Source organism: Stegostoma tigrinum, chromosome 10 (genome assembly GCF_030684315.1).
Source record: "Stegostoma tigrinum isolate sSteTig4 chromosome 10, sSteTig4.hap1, whole genome shotgun sequence".
Classification (NCBI taxonomy): domain Eukaryota; kingdom Metazoa; phylum Chordata; class Chondrichthyes; order Orectolobiformes; family Stegostomatidae; genus Stegostoma; species Stegostoma tigrinum.
Genome location: NC_081363.1, coordinates 80,010,038 through 80,028,355, shown reverse-complemented (window position 1 = coordinate 80,028,355; position 18,318 = coordinate 80,010,038). Strand labels below are relative to the sequence as shown.

The 18,318-nt window shown below is 45.7% G+C and overlaps 1 protein-coding gene across 4 annotated transcripts in view; it reads right to left on the bottom strand.

Moving 5' to 3' along the window:
- The window catches only part of LOC125455801 (mitogen-activated protein kinase-binding protein 1), a 169,999-nt gene that overhangs the window by 88,135 nt on the left and 63,546 nt on the right, over positions 1–18,318 (bottom strand). For all 4 annotated transcript variants that reach the window (XM_059649300.1, XM_059649303.1, XM_059649301.1 and 1 more), the window contains exons 3-4: positions 976–1,038; positions 500–557 (exon numbers count right to left, since the gene is read on the bottom strand). In XM_059649300.1, the coding sequence (XP_059505283.1) occupies positions 500–557; positions 976–1,038 (121 nt within the window). The remainder of the gene's footprint in view (positions 1–499; positions 558–975; positions 1,039–18,318) is intronic.

The following is an 18,318-nucleotide window of genomic DNA, read 5'->3' as shown; positions in this document are numbered from 1 at the left end:
TAATTGCCCTTGATAACTAGGTTGCTAGGCCTTGGTTGCTAGGCCTTTGCATGGGGCAGTTAAGAGTCGACCACATCGCTGTATGCGTCTGAAATCATCTCCTCATACCCCAGTAATATCTTTATCCCAGAGGGTAAGGAAGGTAGATTTCCTTCCCTGAAGGACAATAGTGAACCAGATGGGTTTTCCCTTTACAATTTAGAATGACTATACGGCCACCATTAGACTCTTGATTCCAGACTTCTAATGAACTCTATGTCTAGCAGCTTCCACGGCATGATTCGAACCCTAGTTCCCCAGGACATTTCCAGGGTCTCCAGATTAATTGTCTGGAGATAATAACACTAAGTCATTGCCTCCTCCCTCTCTCCTTCATGCATTTACCTCACTTGCTCCTGGGTTTATCAGTGACTATCTTATATTTGTGTTAGCACAAGGCCGAGGGCACAAGGAACAAACTGTAGGAATTGGGCAGAAACCCTTGGGTCATGAAGCTCACCTCACCCGTGACCAGGTACTTGCCATCTGGAGAAAAGGCCACCGCCGTGATGGTTTTCCTGGGAGAAATAAAGGACAAAGTCAGAGCTCGTCGCATAAAAGCCAGTAGGTGCTACAAATCAAACCTGGCTCAAGTGATCTCTTGGGCCGGTCCCAAGCAAAGGTACACTTCCTTTTCTCCTTCCTCTGATTCCCTTCTCTCTATCCTCCTCCCGGTCGTCTCCCTGCCCCCAGGCACTGGGGTTGAAAGGATAAATCTGCTCCTGCCAGCCAGGTGACATGCCAATGGCATGTAAGAGTGTCATGTAGTGGCACCATGGGGCTGTAGTCCCATCTGTGTTCTGTGCTCCCACTCACTTTAACTGCCCCCTGAGTGCAGTGAATTTACCACCAAACTCTTCCCCTCAGTCCAGCTGATATCAGCTGGAAGGATGCGGCTGGGTCCTCACATGGCTCTGCGAGCGAACAATGTCCTACCTCGATCCATTCAGTATATGGTGCTGCTTGTTCTTCTTGGGATTAAATAGTACAACCACACACCTGAAACGGGAGAAGAAAAAGAAACAAACCCAGTGTCACGACTGAAGGTGGAATAATTGAACAGAATCGAAGCACAGAAGGCGACCATTCGCTCCGTTGTGCCTGTACTGGCTGTCTGAAAGAATGAATGTCTAATGCCCCACTCCCCGCTGTGAGTGAGTAACTGGCACCTTCACCCATTTCCCACAACTATCTCATTCCCCTTTGTGAACCTCAATTGACAGGAGCTTCGCCACACTCTCAGACAGTGCATTTCAGACCCTAATCTCTCACTTTGTAAAACAAAATATTTTTCCTCGTGTCTCCACTGTTCCTTTTGTCGACTAAATTAAACCTGAGCTCTCTGACTCTTGTTCTTACGGGCGGTAGCTTTCCTTCATCCAGACCTCTCGTGATTCTGTGTATGGCTCTATGACCTCCGCCAGACCTCCTCTCAACCATCTCCTCTCCGAGTCCTAACTTCTGCTATGATTCCATCCCAGGAGCTACTCTTGTGAATCATGCGAACACATAAACCAAGAGCAGAAGGCCATTCAGCACCCGCCCCCCCCCCCCACCCCCGAACCTGCTCTGTCATTAAACACGATCATGGCTAAATTGATTGCGACTGCATTTCTGCCTAGCCCCCATAGCCTTTAGTCCCCTTGCTTGTCGACAGTCTGTCTCCACCTGCCTTAAAAAAAAATTCAAAGACTCTGCATCTACCACATTTTCAGGGAGGAAGCTTCAAAGACAAATGACCCTCTGCAAGGAAACATTTTGCTTCTTCTCTGCTTTAAACGGGCGACAACTACGACCCCCAGTTCTAGATTCTTCCACAAGAGGAAACATCCTTTTCACACTGACCCTGTCGAGGCCCCTCAGGGTCTTACATGTTTCAAACAAGTCGCCCGCTGTTCTTCAATACTTCAGTAGCCAGTCCAACCTTTCCTCATAAGACACCACTCCCTCATTCTAGGTATTTGACCTAGAAGCATTCTCTGAACTGGTTCCCATGCATTTAAATCCTTCCTTGAAATGAAGGTGACCGTAGTACTCCAGATGCAATCTTGCATGTGTCCGGAGTAAGAGACCCTAACCTCCCTATGTTTATATTCTGTTCTGCGCACAACAAATGATAATACTTCTATTTGTTCTCCCAATTACTTGCTGTACTTTGCTGCATGCTAACCTTGTGCAATCCATGTACTAGGTCATCCAGATCCATCTGCATCTCATAGCAATTTTTGTGTTTGCTTTGATCCCCTCACTCTCTTCCTAAACGTGGTATTGAGCGCAGGGCACAATACCACTGCTAAATCTGAACATATTTTATACGGGTTTAATGTAACTGAGTCAGTATAACAATATACAATGCAATCCTGATAGTTCGGGGTGAGTGAATCACTGAGAGATAGTGTCATAGAGTTGTACAACACGGAAACAGACCCTTTGGTCCATCCTGTCCATGCCAACCAGATATCCTAAACTAATCTAGTCCCATTTGTCAGCATTTAGCCTGTATCCCTCCAAACCCTTCCTTTCACGCCCCCATCTGGATGTCTTTTAAATATTGTAACTGTACCAGCTTCTATCACTTCCTCTGGCAGCTCATTCTGTACATGCAACATCCTCTGTGTGAAAAAGTTGTCCCTTAAGCCCCTTTTACATCTTTGCCCTCTCATGCCTATCCGTGCCCCTCATGATTATATAAACCTCTCTAAGGACAACACTGCCCCCCCACCTCCCAACACCGCCCCCATCCCCATCCCCGGCCTCCGACACTTCAGGGGAAAATCACAAATACTGCAGCGAAACCACTGCAAAGAAAGAGATAAAGCAACTAGGTTTTGTCGGGAGTCGTGATTTATATGAAATAAATAAGGTTGTTTGAAAATGGCTGTTTATTTGGGGAATGAATCAAAGCAGAAAAGAACTCAGAGAATATTGAAACAGACTCTACAAAAATATCAGAAAGCTTCAATATTTCTGAAGTACTTTTGACACTAATTAAAATATTAATCTGGAGGATTAATATTATTTTTAGATTACTGTTCCCAGACAGCGGTGCAACAGCTTCCTGTTTGCTGAGATAGAGGATGCTGGGTATGTTGGCTACACGTAAAACTCCGAAATCACAAAAACCAACACATCAGGCACCGTGCAAATAATAGCAGCCTGGTGCTAATGATGCAATTCTGGACAGACGTACCCCCCAACAATTCATCCACTAAACAAAGGAGCCCAGACTGGGGAGGCAACGGCCTAGTGGTATTATCGCTGTACTGTTAACCCAGCGGTAATGTTCTGGAGACCTGGGTTCAAGTCTCACCGCAGCAGATGGTGGAGCTTGAATTCAATAAATATCTGGGGCTAAGAGTCGAGTGATGACTCTTAAGACTCTAGTGAATCAATTGTCAGGGGAAAAACCCATCTGGTTCACTAATGCCCTGTAGGGAAGGAAAAGGGGCATCCTCACCTGGTGGGGCCTAAGTGTGACTGCAGGCCTGCAGCAATGCAGTTGACTGTAAACTCTGGGCAATTGGGAATGGGCAATAAATGCTGCCTGGCCAGCAATTCCGACATCCTGTGTACGAATACAAAAAAAAGACAGAAAGGCAGTGGCTCCCACTAGACTAAGAAACTAATTGTAGCATGCTGTCTAAACTATTGGCTCTTGTTTCAAACTATTAAGTGTACCTCCCTGGCTGGCCAGAACTATAGAAAGTTCCAGAAAATTGTTTAAAGCTATAGAAACAGGGTTTACCACAGAACTGCTCTTGGAATCGTCTGAGGCCATCTGAGGAGATCAGCATGGCAACAGGCCAAGACCAGGTGACCGTCGGGAGAGACAGAGGGAGAGAAAGCAGCTTTGCAGACTAAGAGACTTGAAGGTTGGTGGAGTTGTGGGCAGCTTGGAGGGCTGTTGTAGGTTGCAACAGGACGTTGACAGGATGCAGAGCTGGGCAAAGAAGTGGCAGATGGAATTCAACCCAGAAAAGTGCGAAGTGATTCATTTTGCAAGGTCAAATTTGAATGCAGAATACAGGGCAAATGGCAGGATTCTCAACAGTGTGGGGGAACAGAGGGATCATGGGGGTCCCTGTCCATAGATCCCTCAAACTTGTGACCCAAGTTGATAGGGTTGTAAAGAAGGCGTATGGTGTGTTGGCTTTCATTGGCATGGGAATTGAGTTTAAGAGGTGTGAAGTTATGCTGCAGTTCTGTAAAACTCTGGTTAGACCACACTTGGAATATTTGTGGTCAATTCTGGTCACCTCATTATAGGAAATATGTGGAAACTTTACAGAGGGTGCAGAGGAGATTTACCAGGATGCTGCCTGGGCTGGAGGGTAGGTCTTATGAGGCAAAGTTGAGGGAGCCAGGGCTTTTTCAATTGGAGTGAAGAAGGATGAGAGGTGACTTGATAGAGATGCACAAAATGATGAGAGGCACAAGATGATGACAGTGGATAATCAGAGACTTTTTCCCAGGGTGGAAATGACTATTACAAGGAGGCATGATTTTAAGGTGACTGGAGGAAGATATAGGGGAGATGTCAGAGGTTAGTTCTTCACACAGAGAGTGGTGGGCATGTGGAATGTGCTGCTGGCAGTGTAGTGGAGTCAGATGCTTTAGAGATGTTTAAGCAAATCTTGAATAGGCACATGGAGGATCGTAAAATGTGGGGTATACAGGGTAAATTGATCTTAGTAGGATAATAGGTCGGCACAGCATCGTGGGCCGAAGGGCCTGTATTGTTCTATGTTCTAAGGCAGACAGAGAGCGTAAATCTACAAGAGACTCTGGGAGTATTGTAACCTTAAGGAGCCAAATAGTATTAAAGATTAGGCTAGTGTTAAAGATTATTGTAACTTTGTTTCTACTAAAGGTGGGACTGTTTTGCATTGGTAATGGCTTGTGTTCGTGGTGATATGACCTGGGCAAATTTATTTATCACATTCTGTACGGGGTTGTCTAACCTGTTTAAGGAGGAACCAGGCAACAGTGGGAATGCATGTAAGATTCGTCCATTAATATCCAGGAGTTTGGGTGAATAAGCAAATGCATCTTTGTCACTAAAGTCTAGCACAAAAGAGAATCAACCACATTCTTCATGGAAATTCGCTACCCATCACAAGTTATCCCAATACATTAGAATCCAATAGCAGGGCAGCGAATGCGAAGTATCTTGATCAGGCAATTGAATATAGTGTGCTGGAGTGGGAAAATGTTTGATCCAAGTAAATCTATACAATGTGAGTTGATAGAACAGATCTTAACTTAATGGAATCCAATACAAGGTAGCACATTTGCTCCAATGCAGGTGAATATAACGTGAGTGAACGTGACTTAGATTTCAGCCCAGTGGAACTCCACTGATGTGGAAAAGTGAGAAAGTTTTGTTTCTTTTATTCATTGACAGGATGAGGGCTAAGCCAGCGTTTATTGCCCATCCCTGGTAGCTCAGAGGGCAGTTAAGAGTCAAACACATTGCCATGGGTCTGGCGTCACATGTAGGCCAGACCAGGTAAAGATGGCAGTTTCCTTCCCTAAAGGACATGAGTGAACCAGGTGGGTTTTTCCCCAGCAAATGGTTTTGTGGTCATCTTTAGACTCTCAATTCCAGATTTTTATCAAGTTTAATTTCCACCATCGGCCAATGACCCGATGGTTGCCGCCCTTACCCAGTCGTGACTCTAGCAAAACAGCAAGGTGGCTGGCTCTTAACTGCACCACACAGCAAGCCACTCAGCTCATGGACAATTAAGAGAGGAAGTAAATACTTGCTTTGTCATCGATGCCAATGTTCAACGAATAAACACAAAACAAAAGTAAACGGATGATTGACCATAAGGCATAGGAGCAGAAGTTAGGCCATTCAGCCCATCAAGTCTGCTCCACCATTCGATCATTGCGGGTAAGTTTCCCAACCCCATTCTTCCGCTTTCTCCCTGTAACCCTTACTCCCCTTGAACCTATCTATCTCTGTCTTAGATGTAGTCAATGACCTGGCCTCCACACCATTCTGTGGCAGTGAGTTCCATAGATTCGTCACTCTCTGGATGAAGAAGTTTCTCCTTATCTCCATTCCAAAATGATCTTCCCTTTACTCTAAGGCTGCGCCTTCAGGTTCCCGTCTCTCCTACCAATGGAAACATCTTCCCAACATCCAATCTGTCCAGGCCATTCGTATTCTGTAAGTTTCAATTAGATCCACCCTCATCCTTCTAAACTCCATCGCACATAGACCCAGAGTCCTCAAACAGTCCTCATATCTTGAGCTTTTTCATTCTTGGAACCATTCTCGTGAACCTCCTCTGTACCTGTGCTGCTGATAAGTCGGACACCTCACAATGGGATGACAAAAGTGGCACGTTCCTTCGTTCAAAGAATGCCACTCCTTTCTCTTGCTGCCTTAATTGACTTCACTCCCTTGTCAGGCCTTTCTTACCTTTACATTTGACCATTTGCCAATTCACTTTTGGCTGGTCCAGCCTCTGTAAATGTGAGGTGACCCTGAACCCTGCTGACTGTGTCTAATATCACTAACCTATGTTGGCCCAAGCAACATCTGGTCTGAAAATGCTCATCCTTTTTCAAATCTCTCCACAGCCTCACAACTCCCAGTTTCTGTAGCCTGTTTACCCTCTGGAATGTCTAACTCTTGCCTCTTGAGCACCTTGATTTTAATTGCTGCTGGCCTCAAGCTCTTGAATCTTCTTCCTACATCTCCCTGGCTCACGTCCCTCCTTTAAGACATTCCTTAACACGTACTGCTTTTGACCAAGTTTTTGGGTATTATGTTTCATTATGTTACCCCTGTGAGACAGTGAAGTCCATTCCATTCCATTAAGCATGATACATACATACAAAATATTATTCCAACAGCATTTACACTTCAAAGACATTCCATTGCTTTTCTTTAAATTCTTTCATGGAAGTTGACATCTTTGGTCGGGCCAGCGTTTCTTGCCCATCCCTAATTTCTCTTGAGCTGAATGATTTGCCACACCATTTCAGAGGGCAGTTCAGAGTCACGCTTGGAGATGGAATGGTACACCAATGTGTCTACTGGTTTACTGTAATCATATGGCCTCTACCATGGCTCCCATCTTGCAGCCGCTTTTCGAAAAAGTCACAGTTCATCATAGAATCCCTACAGTTTGGAAGCAGTTCAGAAATTTTTGAAGGGTCTAGGCCCAAAATGTTCCTCTGATGATGTTTGGCCTGTTGCATTCATCCAGCTCTACACCTTGTTATCTCAGATTCTCCGGCATCTGCAGTTGCTACTATCAACAAAAATGATGTCCTTTCTTTGTATTGATGCTAACTTAGTTCAAGAAGATTTGATCACTGGAATCCCATAGAATAGACTGTCTGAGGCATTGTTATAAATGATTCTTCCAAGTACCTCTGCCTCCCACACATGACCAGGTTTAAACAGCTACAATCATTCTCCTCCGGGTAAACTTTCATTGTAATTCAAACGGAGTTACATTTAGCAATTTACCACAATTACCACAACACTGATCAGCTCTGAGAGATAAGAAGAGCCGCGGATGCTGGAGACAGAGGCAACACAGTGTGGAGCTGGAGGAACACAGCAGGCCAGGCAGCATCAGAAAGAGCAGGGAAGCTGATGTTTCTCTTCGGGACCCTTATTCAGAAAACCTTCAAAGTAACCACGTCTCAATGCTATGGAAAATGACGACAAACCCATGCAGAATATTTTGGTGGTGAGTATAATTGGCAATGAATACATTTTGGGAGGTCGTAACAGGTTCTGTATAAATGCAAGATTCTATAACACAGACAGTCCACGAAAAATTTGATAGGATCTGGGAAGATACTTGCAGCGTCAGCGCTGTTTCACTGACACACTGACAAACAGGGGCAGCTAACTAACCTCAACCTGCACAGAGCGACAGTATAGCTTGTGGGCCAGGGAGGCTCAATGCTGAGGTTAATTGGGTCTCTCTGTTTGCACAGAGACAGCTAGCAAGCATCATTGTAACGAGCCTAAATCAGTGCATCACCACTGACGTGCAGACGATGGGGCTGAGGCTGCTCGATTTAACCATGTCTCAATGTTACAAAAATGGTGACAAGCCACACGGGAACATTTTAGCAATGAATATAATTGATCTCGCTATTACGGGTGCAGACAGGGAAGGTGCCATGCGACGTCTCCAACTTAATGAAACAAAACGAGAATGCTGCGTGAGTGCTAACTCATGCAAACCTAAAGTGAAGCACTTAATAACCCCTTCTCCCGGCAGAACCTGGTGCTGATGCGTTCAGAGTGCTGTCTGTGCGGCGGTGCTCACTGTTCTGGGAAGCCACGGGCTAACGAAACGCCATAGGCAAGAAATCAACCAGCAAATTCAACTTGAGAAACCAGAAAGAACAACGCTCTGCCATGCAGCCCCAATTACAGAAACACTTCACTGACAACAACTTTCTACGGGGCTACTGAAACTTCTAATTGACTGATATGGTCAATATAGAATGCCCACAGTGCAGGAGCAGGCCATTCAGCCCATCGAGTCCACACCAGCCCTTCAAAGACCAACCCACGCAGACTCACCACCTCAAACCTAGCCCTGTAACCCTGCATCTCCCATGGCTAATCATCCCAGCCTGTACATCCCTGGGCACTGTGGGTAGTTTAGCATGGACGATCCACTCTAACTGGCACATCTTTGGAATGTGGAAGGAAACCGGAGCATTCAGAGGAAACCCACACAGACACAGGGAGAATGTGCAAACTCCACACAGACAGTCGCCCAAGGGATGGGTTTGAATCCCTGGTGCTGTGAGGCAGCAGTGCTAACCAGTAAACCAACGTGCCATAATACAGAAGTCTTTAAAGTTACTGGTTAATAAATTCACTAACATTACTGGCGTCTAATACCAATTGTGTATATCACTGATCTCTAATATTACTGGCTCCTAATATTAATGATCTCTGATATACTAGCCTCTAATATTGTTGCAGTCCCAAATATTTTTGGTTTGTAACATTACTGGCTGGAGATATTTCTTTCCCAACTATTACCGAAGGGATCCTCACACCAAGTTTTGAATATTATGAAGGTATTTAAAATTACCGTCCTTTAATATTGCGAGTCACTGATATTTCTGCAGTCTCCTAGTAGTAGCAGCCTCTAAAATTGTGGTTTACAATGTTATTACTCCCTTATATTACTGTGGTTGGCATACTAAACCTTGTATAACATAGGTCTTCAACATTACTGGTCTTCAGTCTCAAGTCCCATGCTACTACTGGCCTGTAATATTACTAACAGTAACCACAGTGAGTGTCACTGCCATTGAAGTTATAATTAATGTCACTTTCGCTCCTATCAGACAAGTCGTTTTATCACTATAACTCCTTAATCAACATCTAGTGTTCTTACCACTTGAGTGATATAAATTATTTCCTACTCTTAATTACTGAAATAATTTCAATTTAAAATCAAATGAAACCATAATTAATTAATGTCTGCGAGGGCAATATGTCCCATTTGGCAAGCATGATAAATTTAGCTTAGCTTTATGTAAAAGTTTGAGACATAACTACTTTTGTAGCTTAATGCAATCTCCTCAACGAACTGGCATACCGTTCTAAAACAGTTCCTAAATTTCCAGCCCTCGTCCTGCAAACGTACAGATTGACCCATTACCTCTGACGAGAATGACTTTTTCTCCGGTTGCCAATTATTCGTGCATTTATAAACCGGCAAGTTGTCTGTAATATGGAAGAGGAGCCCAAAGGAATTCTTACGGATGCCTACTTCGCTACATGTTACGAGCAGAGAGGTTCCTGCTCCATATAGCTGAGCAGAATAGACAGACAATGACAGATAGAATACCATAAAGAGCTAGAGGGAGGCAATACAGACTTAAAGGTACAAATCTAAAAACTGTGTCGAGAAGGAGGTGCATGAGATCCATGTGCACAGATTTTGAAGGTGATTAGATTAGATTTCCTACAGTGTGGAAACAGGCCCTTCGGCCCAACAAGTCCACACCGCCCTTAGAAGCTTCCCACCCAGACCCATCCCCCTATAACCCACACACCCCTGAACACTATGGACAATTTAGCATGCCTGATCCACCTAGCCTGCACATCTTTGGACTGTGGGAGGAAACCGGAGCACCCGGAGGAAACCCACGCAGACATGGGGAGAAGTTAATTAACCACTAGATACTGGGCTTCAAAGAGATACAGAGTAGGAAAGGCCTGCTGATAAGGTTTTGGCTTGGCCATGAATACAGTATTGCATCCAATTCTGATCACTATATTTCATCAAGAGTGTGAGGGCGCAGTGGAGTTTCATCAGAATGGCTCCCGGGGTGGAAGAGTTTAGTTATGCAACATTAAATTGGAGCAGCTGGTCCTTATCTCCCTGAAGCAAAAATGCTTGAGGGGAGATTTGTTAGAGGTAAACAAGAAGATGATAGGTTTAGATAAGGTCAACAAAAGAAAGGTGCTCCCCATTACCCGATGGGTGATTTAAGGTTCTGGGCAGAAGATAAAGGGAGAATGTGAGAATAGTGTTTTCACACAGTGAACGCTAATGACCTGGAGCTCCCTGCCTGCCAGGACAGTGGAAACAGATGCAATCAATGCTTTCTGAAAGCAAAAGGATAAGCACAAGTTATAAATAAAAACAGGAATGCAGCAGAGGAGTGAGAACTGATCTGGTTAAAAGAAATGTACATTTATATAGCACCTAACACATTCTCACAACATCCCAAAAGCTTTGTGGCTAATTTTTATTTCTGTCCTTGGCCTGCTCCCTTGAACCCCAGCTTAGGCTTCAGGAACTCCAGAATTCATCTGAACACAGCTTCATCTCAAAGGTTAGAGAACAAAACAACTGCTCTTGGCACACATGGGAAATACAACACCATGGGCACCATGGTTAGCTGGCAGGAAACAGTGGTAAGAGTAAATGAGTCAATTTCATGGCAAGATGTATCTAGCAGAGGGCCACAGAGGTCAGATCTACAGACTTAACTACTTGCTATCTGCATCAATGATTTGGATCAAAAGGCCAAAGGAGTGGTTGCTAAATTTACTGATCACAAAAATACAAACATTGTGAAGCGGCTATTGGAATCTGCAAAGGGAAATCAGTTACATCAGTGGGCAAAAATTTGGCAGAAATGATGTAACGTGGGAAAACGCACCTGTCTACCTTGGCAGAAAGAACAGAGAAGAACCATGTTAATTAAATGGAGAGAGACTCCAGAATGTTATGGTACAGAGGGACCTGGTGTTCTGCGACATGAATCAGAAACTGTATACAGTCGCAGCAAAAGTTTGGAAAGTCAAATGGAGTGATGGTACTTACCGCAAGGTGAATGGAGTATAAGGGTAACGATGTTTTGCTATAGTTGCACAAGGCTTTGATGAGGCCATATCTGCACACCTATGTACAGTTTTGGTCTTAGTGATGGAAGGATATAAATGTGTCATTAAGCAGTAGTGCCCAGAATGTACACTTGACTGATTCCTGGGATAAGGTGCTGTCTTGCGAGGAAAGATTCAAGAAGAGAGGCCTGTATCCAAGCAAAGATTTGAAGAATGAGGGCTGGTCTTATTGGAACGTTTGCAGTCCTGGAGTGTCTCAACAGCGTTGTAGATGTTGAAAGGATGTTTCCCCGTGTGGGAGAGTGTTCAGTGAGCCAAAACAATTTTATTTATCATCTTTCATTAAAGACAGATTCTTAAGCTTGCAGAGATGACACAATTGCCACTACTCCCCAGGGCAGAGAATTCCACAGACAGCCCCTAGTGTTCCAGCTTTTCATTCGCTCCCGGGTATCCGTTATTCTATATATAAACCATCTGAACCCCCCGATTAGATTCCAGTCTGTAACTCACTTCAAGCACCCATTTTTCTTGGTTATGCTCAGGTTATGTCATCCTTTAAATTGCTTATAATATTCATGACTATGCTTATCCAGAAAACAGGGTTGGAGTGCATTGGATTTGTAATTTAAGCTCGCACTGTTTGAATGATAAACAGTGGCTGCATGTACCAAAGAGAGGAGTCGGTATCATTTACACACAGGTTATACAGTGTAAACATTGTGACTGTAGGGGCACTGTATCAACAACTGTCCACCTGCTGAAGTGTTCTCACCTGTGTTTGTGCATGTAGGCATTAAGTGAAAATACCCCCCGTAGTCTTCCTTAAACTCTTTTTTTTCCCATCAACTGCAGTCCCAGGAGCATAACAGCCTTGTCAATACGTCGCCCCCATGACCAATCTCCAAGATCCTGGCACGCACATCAGCGACATCTTCAGTGAGTCACGCACATCCAAGCAAGGGAACATGGTCTGGATTCCCCTCTCTGTTGGGTCTCACAGTCAATGTGTCAGCTTTAAATGACATGCTCCTGATATTACCATGGGACCACAGCATGTGACCTTAGAGTATAAAGCCCTCAAACTCCGTCTTACCCCAGGATCACTTGGAGCACGACACTTTGACAAATGCATGCTGCTCTCTTGTAAACAAATAACTTAATATTAGCCCAGCTACAGGTGTGCCTGACGAATGTCATATCTTTACACCATCTTCAATATCTTGATATCTACACCCAGCTTCTTATGCTGTGAGAGATAATATGACAATTGTCATATCAAGTAAAACAATACACCCCGTTGGAGATAGTAGGAGCTGCCGATGCTGGAGCCTGAGGTGTAGAGCTGGATGAACACAACAGGCCAGGCAGCATCAGAGGAGCAGGAAGGCTGCTGTTTCGGGTCTGGAGGCATTCCCTCACCATGTCTCGTCCAGGAATCGGAAGCAAATTTTGGATCACCTGACTTTTGGATAACTGAGCACAGACCGGGAGTCAAAAATGGGGCCTTCAGTTTCTGTGCTCAGTATAGTTGCAAGGTGGCTGTATTTTGCCATGAAAAAATGTGATTAATAGATGGAGTCAATGGGTGGAAGGCTAGCTTGTGTGATGATCTGGGCTGTGTTCACAACTGTCTGTTGTTTCTTTCAGTCCGGGGCAGAGCAGTTGCCATACGCCAAGCTGTGGCGCATCTGGATAGAATGGTTTCTACAGTGCATCGATAATAGTTGCTAAGAGTTTTTGAGGACACACCCAATTTCCTTAGCCTCCTGAGGAAGTGGAGGTGTTGTTGTACTTTCTTGAGCGTAGCGTCAACGCGGGTGGTCCAGGAACTGATTGTTTGTGATCCGTCACTCCCAGGAACTGGACTGCTGTGGACCATCTCCAACTCAGCACCGCTGATGCAGACAGGGGCGTGCCATCCGCTCTGCTTCCCGAAGTTAATGACCAGCTCCTTCATTTTGCTGATGTTTCAGGGACAGGCTGTTATGTTTGCATCACGCCACTAAGCTCTCCATCTCTTTCCTGCATTTTGTCAATCTAGCCAGTAGATTCAATGCACCAAGAGATGCTGAAGCCAAGAGATTTGCGTGAAGCATATCTCTACTATGCTGGCGCAGTCTAATTGCACACACTCTTGGTCGTGCCATATCTCATTGACTCTGCTTTTATTTGGTTTCCTATATGCACTTGCACTAGATTATATGGATTGCAGCTCAGCCTCAACTCTCCAAATGGCTGGTGTGCCTGTTTCCTACACTGCTTCCAATCCAGCCCTGTCATAATTGAAAAGGGTAGGCAGGATCTAAAACCGATAACCAACCAGCAACTTATTGCAGATCTGAAAAGACTGAAAAGCCACAGGGGGCTAGGGAAAGATTCCATTCTGGAGAATCAACATGTACAATTGATTTTACACGTGATGGTTACAGGCGAGCTTCCCAATTCCAGGTGGAGTGTCCTGACAGAATGACAGTAGGATCCCCTACAGCGTGGGAGCAGGCCACTCATCGAATCCATACTGGCTCACCCATTCCCTGTGCCCCTGCCCTGAATGGCAAAGCCGAAAGGCGGCCTTGCTGTTTGGAGTCAGTTCGGGAGACTTGTCCTGCCTGCTGCCCCAACCCGTGGAGGTCTTCAGAAAGGGCAGGCAGCGGAGATTTAAAATCTGTTGTACATGAGCCAAAACACTGCTCTGAGTGATGGTTTGAGCCTTTCCTACAAAGAGCAGCTTGCTTGGCTTAGAGTCAAAAGGTTATCAGTTCGAGTCCCGCTCCATATTCCAATGCAATACTGAGGGAGTATTTCATATTATCAAAGGTCCCTTCAGATATTAACGCAATGACCTGCCTCTTCACTGGGTGTACCAGTTACAATAGCAGTACATCACAGAGCAGAGGAGTTCACCCAGTGCCCCACACATTTATCCGTCCAACAACTTCACTGCAAATCCCATCTGGTCACTGCCACATTGCTGCCTGTGGGGCCTTGCTTTGGGTGCACTTGGTGCTGTGTATTTCATTTCCTGGAAATTGCGTGCAGAACTCGTGAAGTTTACCTTTAAACTGCAAGTTCTCCATCCCTACATCACCAGCCACCGTGGCACGCTGTGCAGCGCTTCGAAATGATCACAGGCGACCTGACAATGTCAGAAGTGACAACAGAACCTCAGCACGTCCTGTTTGTTGCTCTGGCTGCACAGTGACAGCGCTAGCCCGGCTTTAGAGTACTCTGTGGTCCAAAAGGATGACTTAACTGTGCAAAGTCTGATTTCATGCAATCACTGCCAGATGGCTGGTTTTGGCAGAGTTCTGGGTAATGGGGTGTATGCACATTCACTCACATCCTTTGCTCTGACAGCCACATATCTATCTGAAACAAATGCTAGCTCAGCACCTATCATCCTGAATCTCATCCTCCCTGCAACACTGTAGCCCCTCTCAGAATAAAAGCACACCTTAAAAACAAACCTTACAGAACTATTCTCCCCTCTCAGAAAACAGTACCTTTCACAGATTATTGCTAACTGATACTTTATTCCCAGAGATTCCCTCATAACATACAGTCCCCGGCAGATGATCATCTTCCAATAGGTGCGGCTCTCTTTAACAGTGGTCAATTCATACAAATAAGGAACAAGGGTGGGCCATTTAGCCCTTTGAGCCTGCTCCTCCATTCAATTAGATCATGGCCGACCTCATTTTAACCTCAACTCAACATTCCTGCACATCGTCTTTGGAATCAAGAATTTATCTAGCTCTGCCTTAAAAATACCTTAAAGGTTCTGCATCTTTACAGAGTCGTGGAGTCATAGAGTTGTACAGCACGGAAGCAGACCTTTCGGCCCGTCTCATCCACAGCATCCTAACATCCTAATCTGCCCAATCATCCAAATAAGGTCTGAGGAAGGGTCAGCAGACCCGAAACGTTAACTCTGTTTTGTCCTTCACAGATGCTGCCAGACCTGCTGAGCCCTTCCAGCAAATTCGGTTTTAGTTCTTGATTCACAGCATCTGCAGTTCTAAGCTTATCATCAGTGACTGCAAACATCTCTCACAAAATCCCAGCTGTGAGGAACACACACTTTTACACAGGAGTCCCTCCAGCAGCATGGGTGCGTTCAATGTCACAGTGACAGGGAGCAGTACAGCGGGATGCCTGTGATAACTATCACACCAGTGCTTCCCAAAGCTTCATTCCGGCTGGGAAATGGCCGTGACTCCTCAACGGAGACAGGAGTGTGCAGAGATGGGCTGTGAGACTGGAGGGGAAGGATTCCTGGGAGCACACAGGCCTAAAGTGGGCCCACTTGGGGAGCCAACTCTCACCTACGTTAGAGGGGCAACGATGAGTGGGGTTTTACGTGACCCAGTAAGAAACGGAGCCTTTTTTTTCTGCATTAGGTTTTCAAACGTGACCCGCAACTTTTGAGCAAACTGGAGGCTTTTCTTTTCGAAACTTAGGCTTCCCCCTGCATGGCCAGCAGCTGTGCGTCCAGTGCGGAGCCTCCCAGGCAAGAGGAGGAAAACAAGTGCCGTGACATGTCTGTAAGAAGCCAAGTGATGCGTCAGACAAGTGGCACATCAGCCCGTTTGCTGCCTGAGCCTGTGCACCTCACTTGGCTCAGACCAGAATCAATCACACACAAAACACCTCAGTATGGCTTCACTGGTAACCCTCAAAGCCTCAGTATCAAACGTCACCTTATCGCTCTGAGTGCCCCTTCAGTGACTTTGCACACACTCCTGACCAACGGCCCCAGCGCAGTACTGAGGCAGTGTTGCACTGCCAGAGGAACAGATGCCCCACTAAACCAAAGGCCCATCTCCTCTCTCTCTGATGCACGTAAAATGCCTTAGAGGAGTCTCTGTGTTCCTGCCGACTGAGGTCCTCTCACTCATATTCTCTGAGACAAAAGAAAACCTTCAGTGGATCACACGTACACAAACACAGAACTGGCACTTTGGGTGGGGGCAGGGCTGGAACCTTTGCAAACAAAACGAGCAATTCACACAGTGCATTGTTGAGTCTCAGAACGCACTGCCTGGAAATGTGATGGAGGCAGGTCCAAGTGAAGCTTTCCAGAGGACCTTGGATGATTGCATAAATAGAAACAGTGTGCAACATTATCTGGGGGGGGAAGCAATACATTGCACTAGGTAATGACACGTGTTGGAAGAGCTGGCGCAAGGGGTGCTGGACCAAATGGTCTCTTTCTGCACTGTATCAATTCTGTGAGGCTTTCCCATAATGATGCATCAAGAAAGCAATTTGCTGCATAAAGAGATAACACGGTGTGGAGCTGGGTGAACACCACAGGCCAAGCAGCATCAGAGGAGCAGGAAGGCTGACGTTTCGGGCCTAGACCCTTCTTCTGACCCTTTTTCTGGAGAAGGGTCTAGGCCCGAAACATCAGCCTTCCTGCTCCTCTGACGCTGCTTGGCCTGCGGTGTTCATCCAGCTCTGCACGTTGTTATCTCAGATTCTCCAGCATCAGCAGCTTCTACTATCTCTGAAGCAATTTGCTGCATAATACCTGATCGGGCCGTCATCCAAAGCAATGATAACTAGCCTGTGAGAAGTGAAAACAATAGCTGACTGTGCATTCTAACCATTGCAACTTAGAATTCCTACAGTGTGGAAGCTGATCATTCGGCCCATCAGGTCCACACCACCCCATTCAGGCCCAGCCCGCTTCTCTATAACTTTGCATTTCCCATGACCAATCCAGCTAACCTGCACATTTCTGGGCACTACCAGCATGGCCAATCCACCCTACCTGCACATCTTTGGACTGTGGGAGAAAACCAGAGCATCCACAGGAGGCCTTCAAAGAGGGAATGTGCAAACTCAACACAGACAGTTGCCTGAGGCTAGAATTGAACCTGGGACCCTGGTGCCGTGAGGCAGCAGTGCTAACCACTGAGCCACCGTGCCACTCTTCATACCCCGTCAGCAGACTTTCTCGCTCCTCAGGTAACACTCATGTCTGAGTGACCCGTTGACACCTCAATTACCCAGCCTAAGACAGAGGGTCATTGGCTTCACATGGCCTGTTTACTCATCAATAGCACTCGTCTGTGTTTCCCTGCTACCTCCTGGCTGTTAGTGCTGGATGTTTGATGTCTAACAGCTTCCCGGAGGAACAGGTGCTTCTTCTTTTGGTTGAACCAGTTCAACCAACTCTTTGGCTTTCCCGTTTCTCTACACACACACACACACAATGCAGCGAACACCCCTCCAGCTCAGAAGCTGCTCACAGGAGCAAGAATAACAACTGTGGCTCAAACAAGGAAGCTTTACCCTGTATCCAACTGAACTGGAACATTACAGGGAACCAGTGATGACTGTGGCATACTGGTCACACTGTGGTGAGAAACTATTTATCAGGGAAGTTGAACTATTTCGTCCTCAATCCCTTCAGGATATAACATCCACCGAAGCTGTAAACAGGAGTTACACACCAAGTAATCCTTACCCTGTTGAGCAAACAGGAACTCTGCACAGTTCACAGCAAGTGACTCTCTCTAGGGAGCAAACAAAAGGGAGGCATTGCAGTAATATTACCAGGGCTAGTGATCCCAAAACTCGGGCTAATGTTCCGGTGATGTGATTTCGAGTCTCAGCGTGGCAGATGGGGGCACTCAATTCAATCCAAAAAAACTCTGAAAATAAAAAGCTAATCCAACTGCGACTGTGCAATCATTGGTGTTAAAAATCCATCTTGTTCAACAATATCCTTTCGGGAAGGAAATCTGCTGTCCATGCCTGGTCTGGCCTATGTGCGACTCCAGACCCACACCAATGTGGTTGACTCATTACTGTCCTTTGGGAAATTAAGGGCAAACCCAGCCAGTGATATCCACATCCCCTGTAAAAGCGTTCTAAAAAGTTGTTTAAGTTTCTCTTAAAAG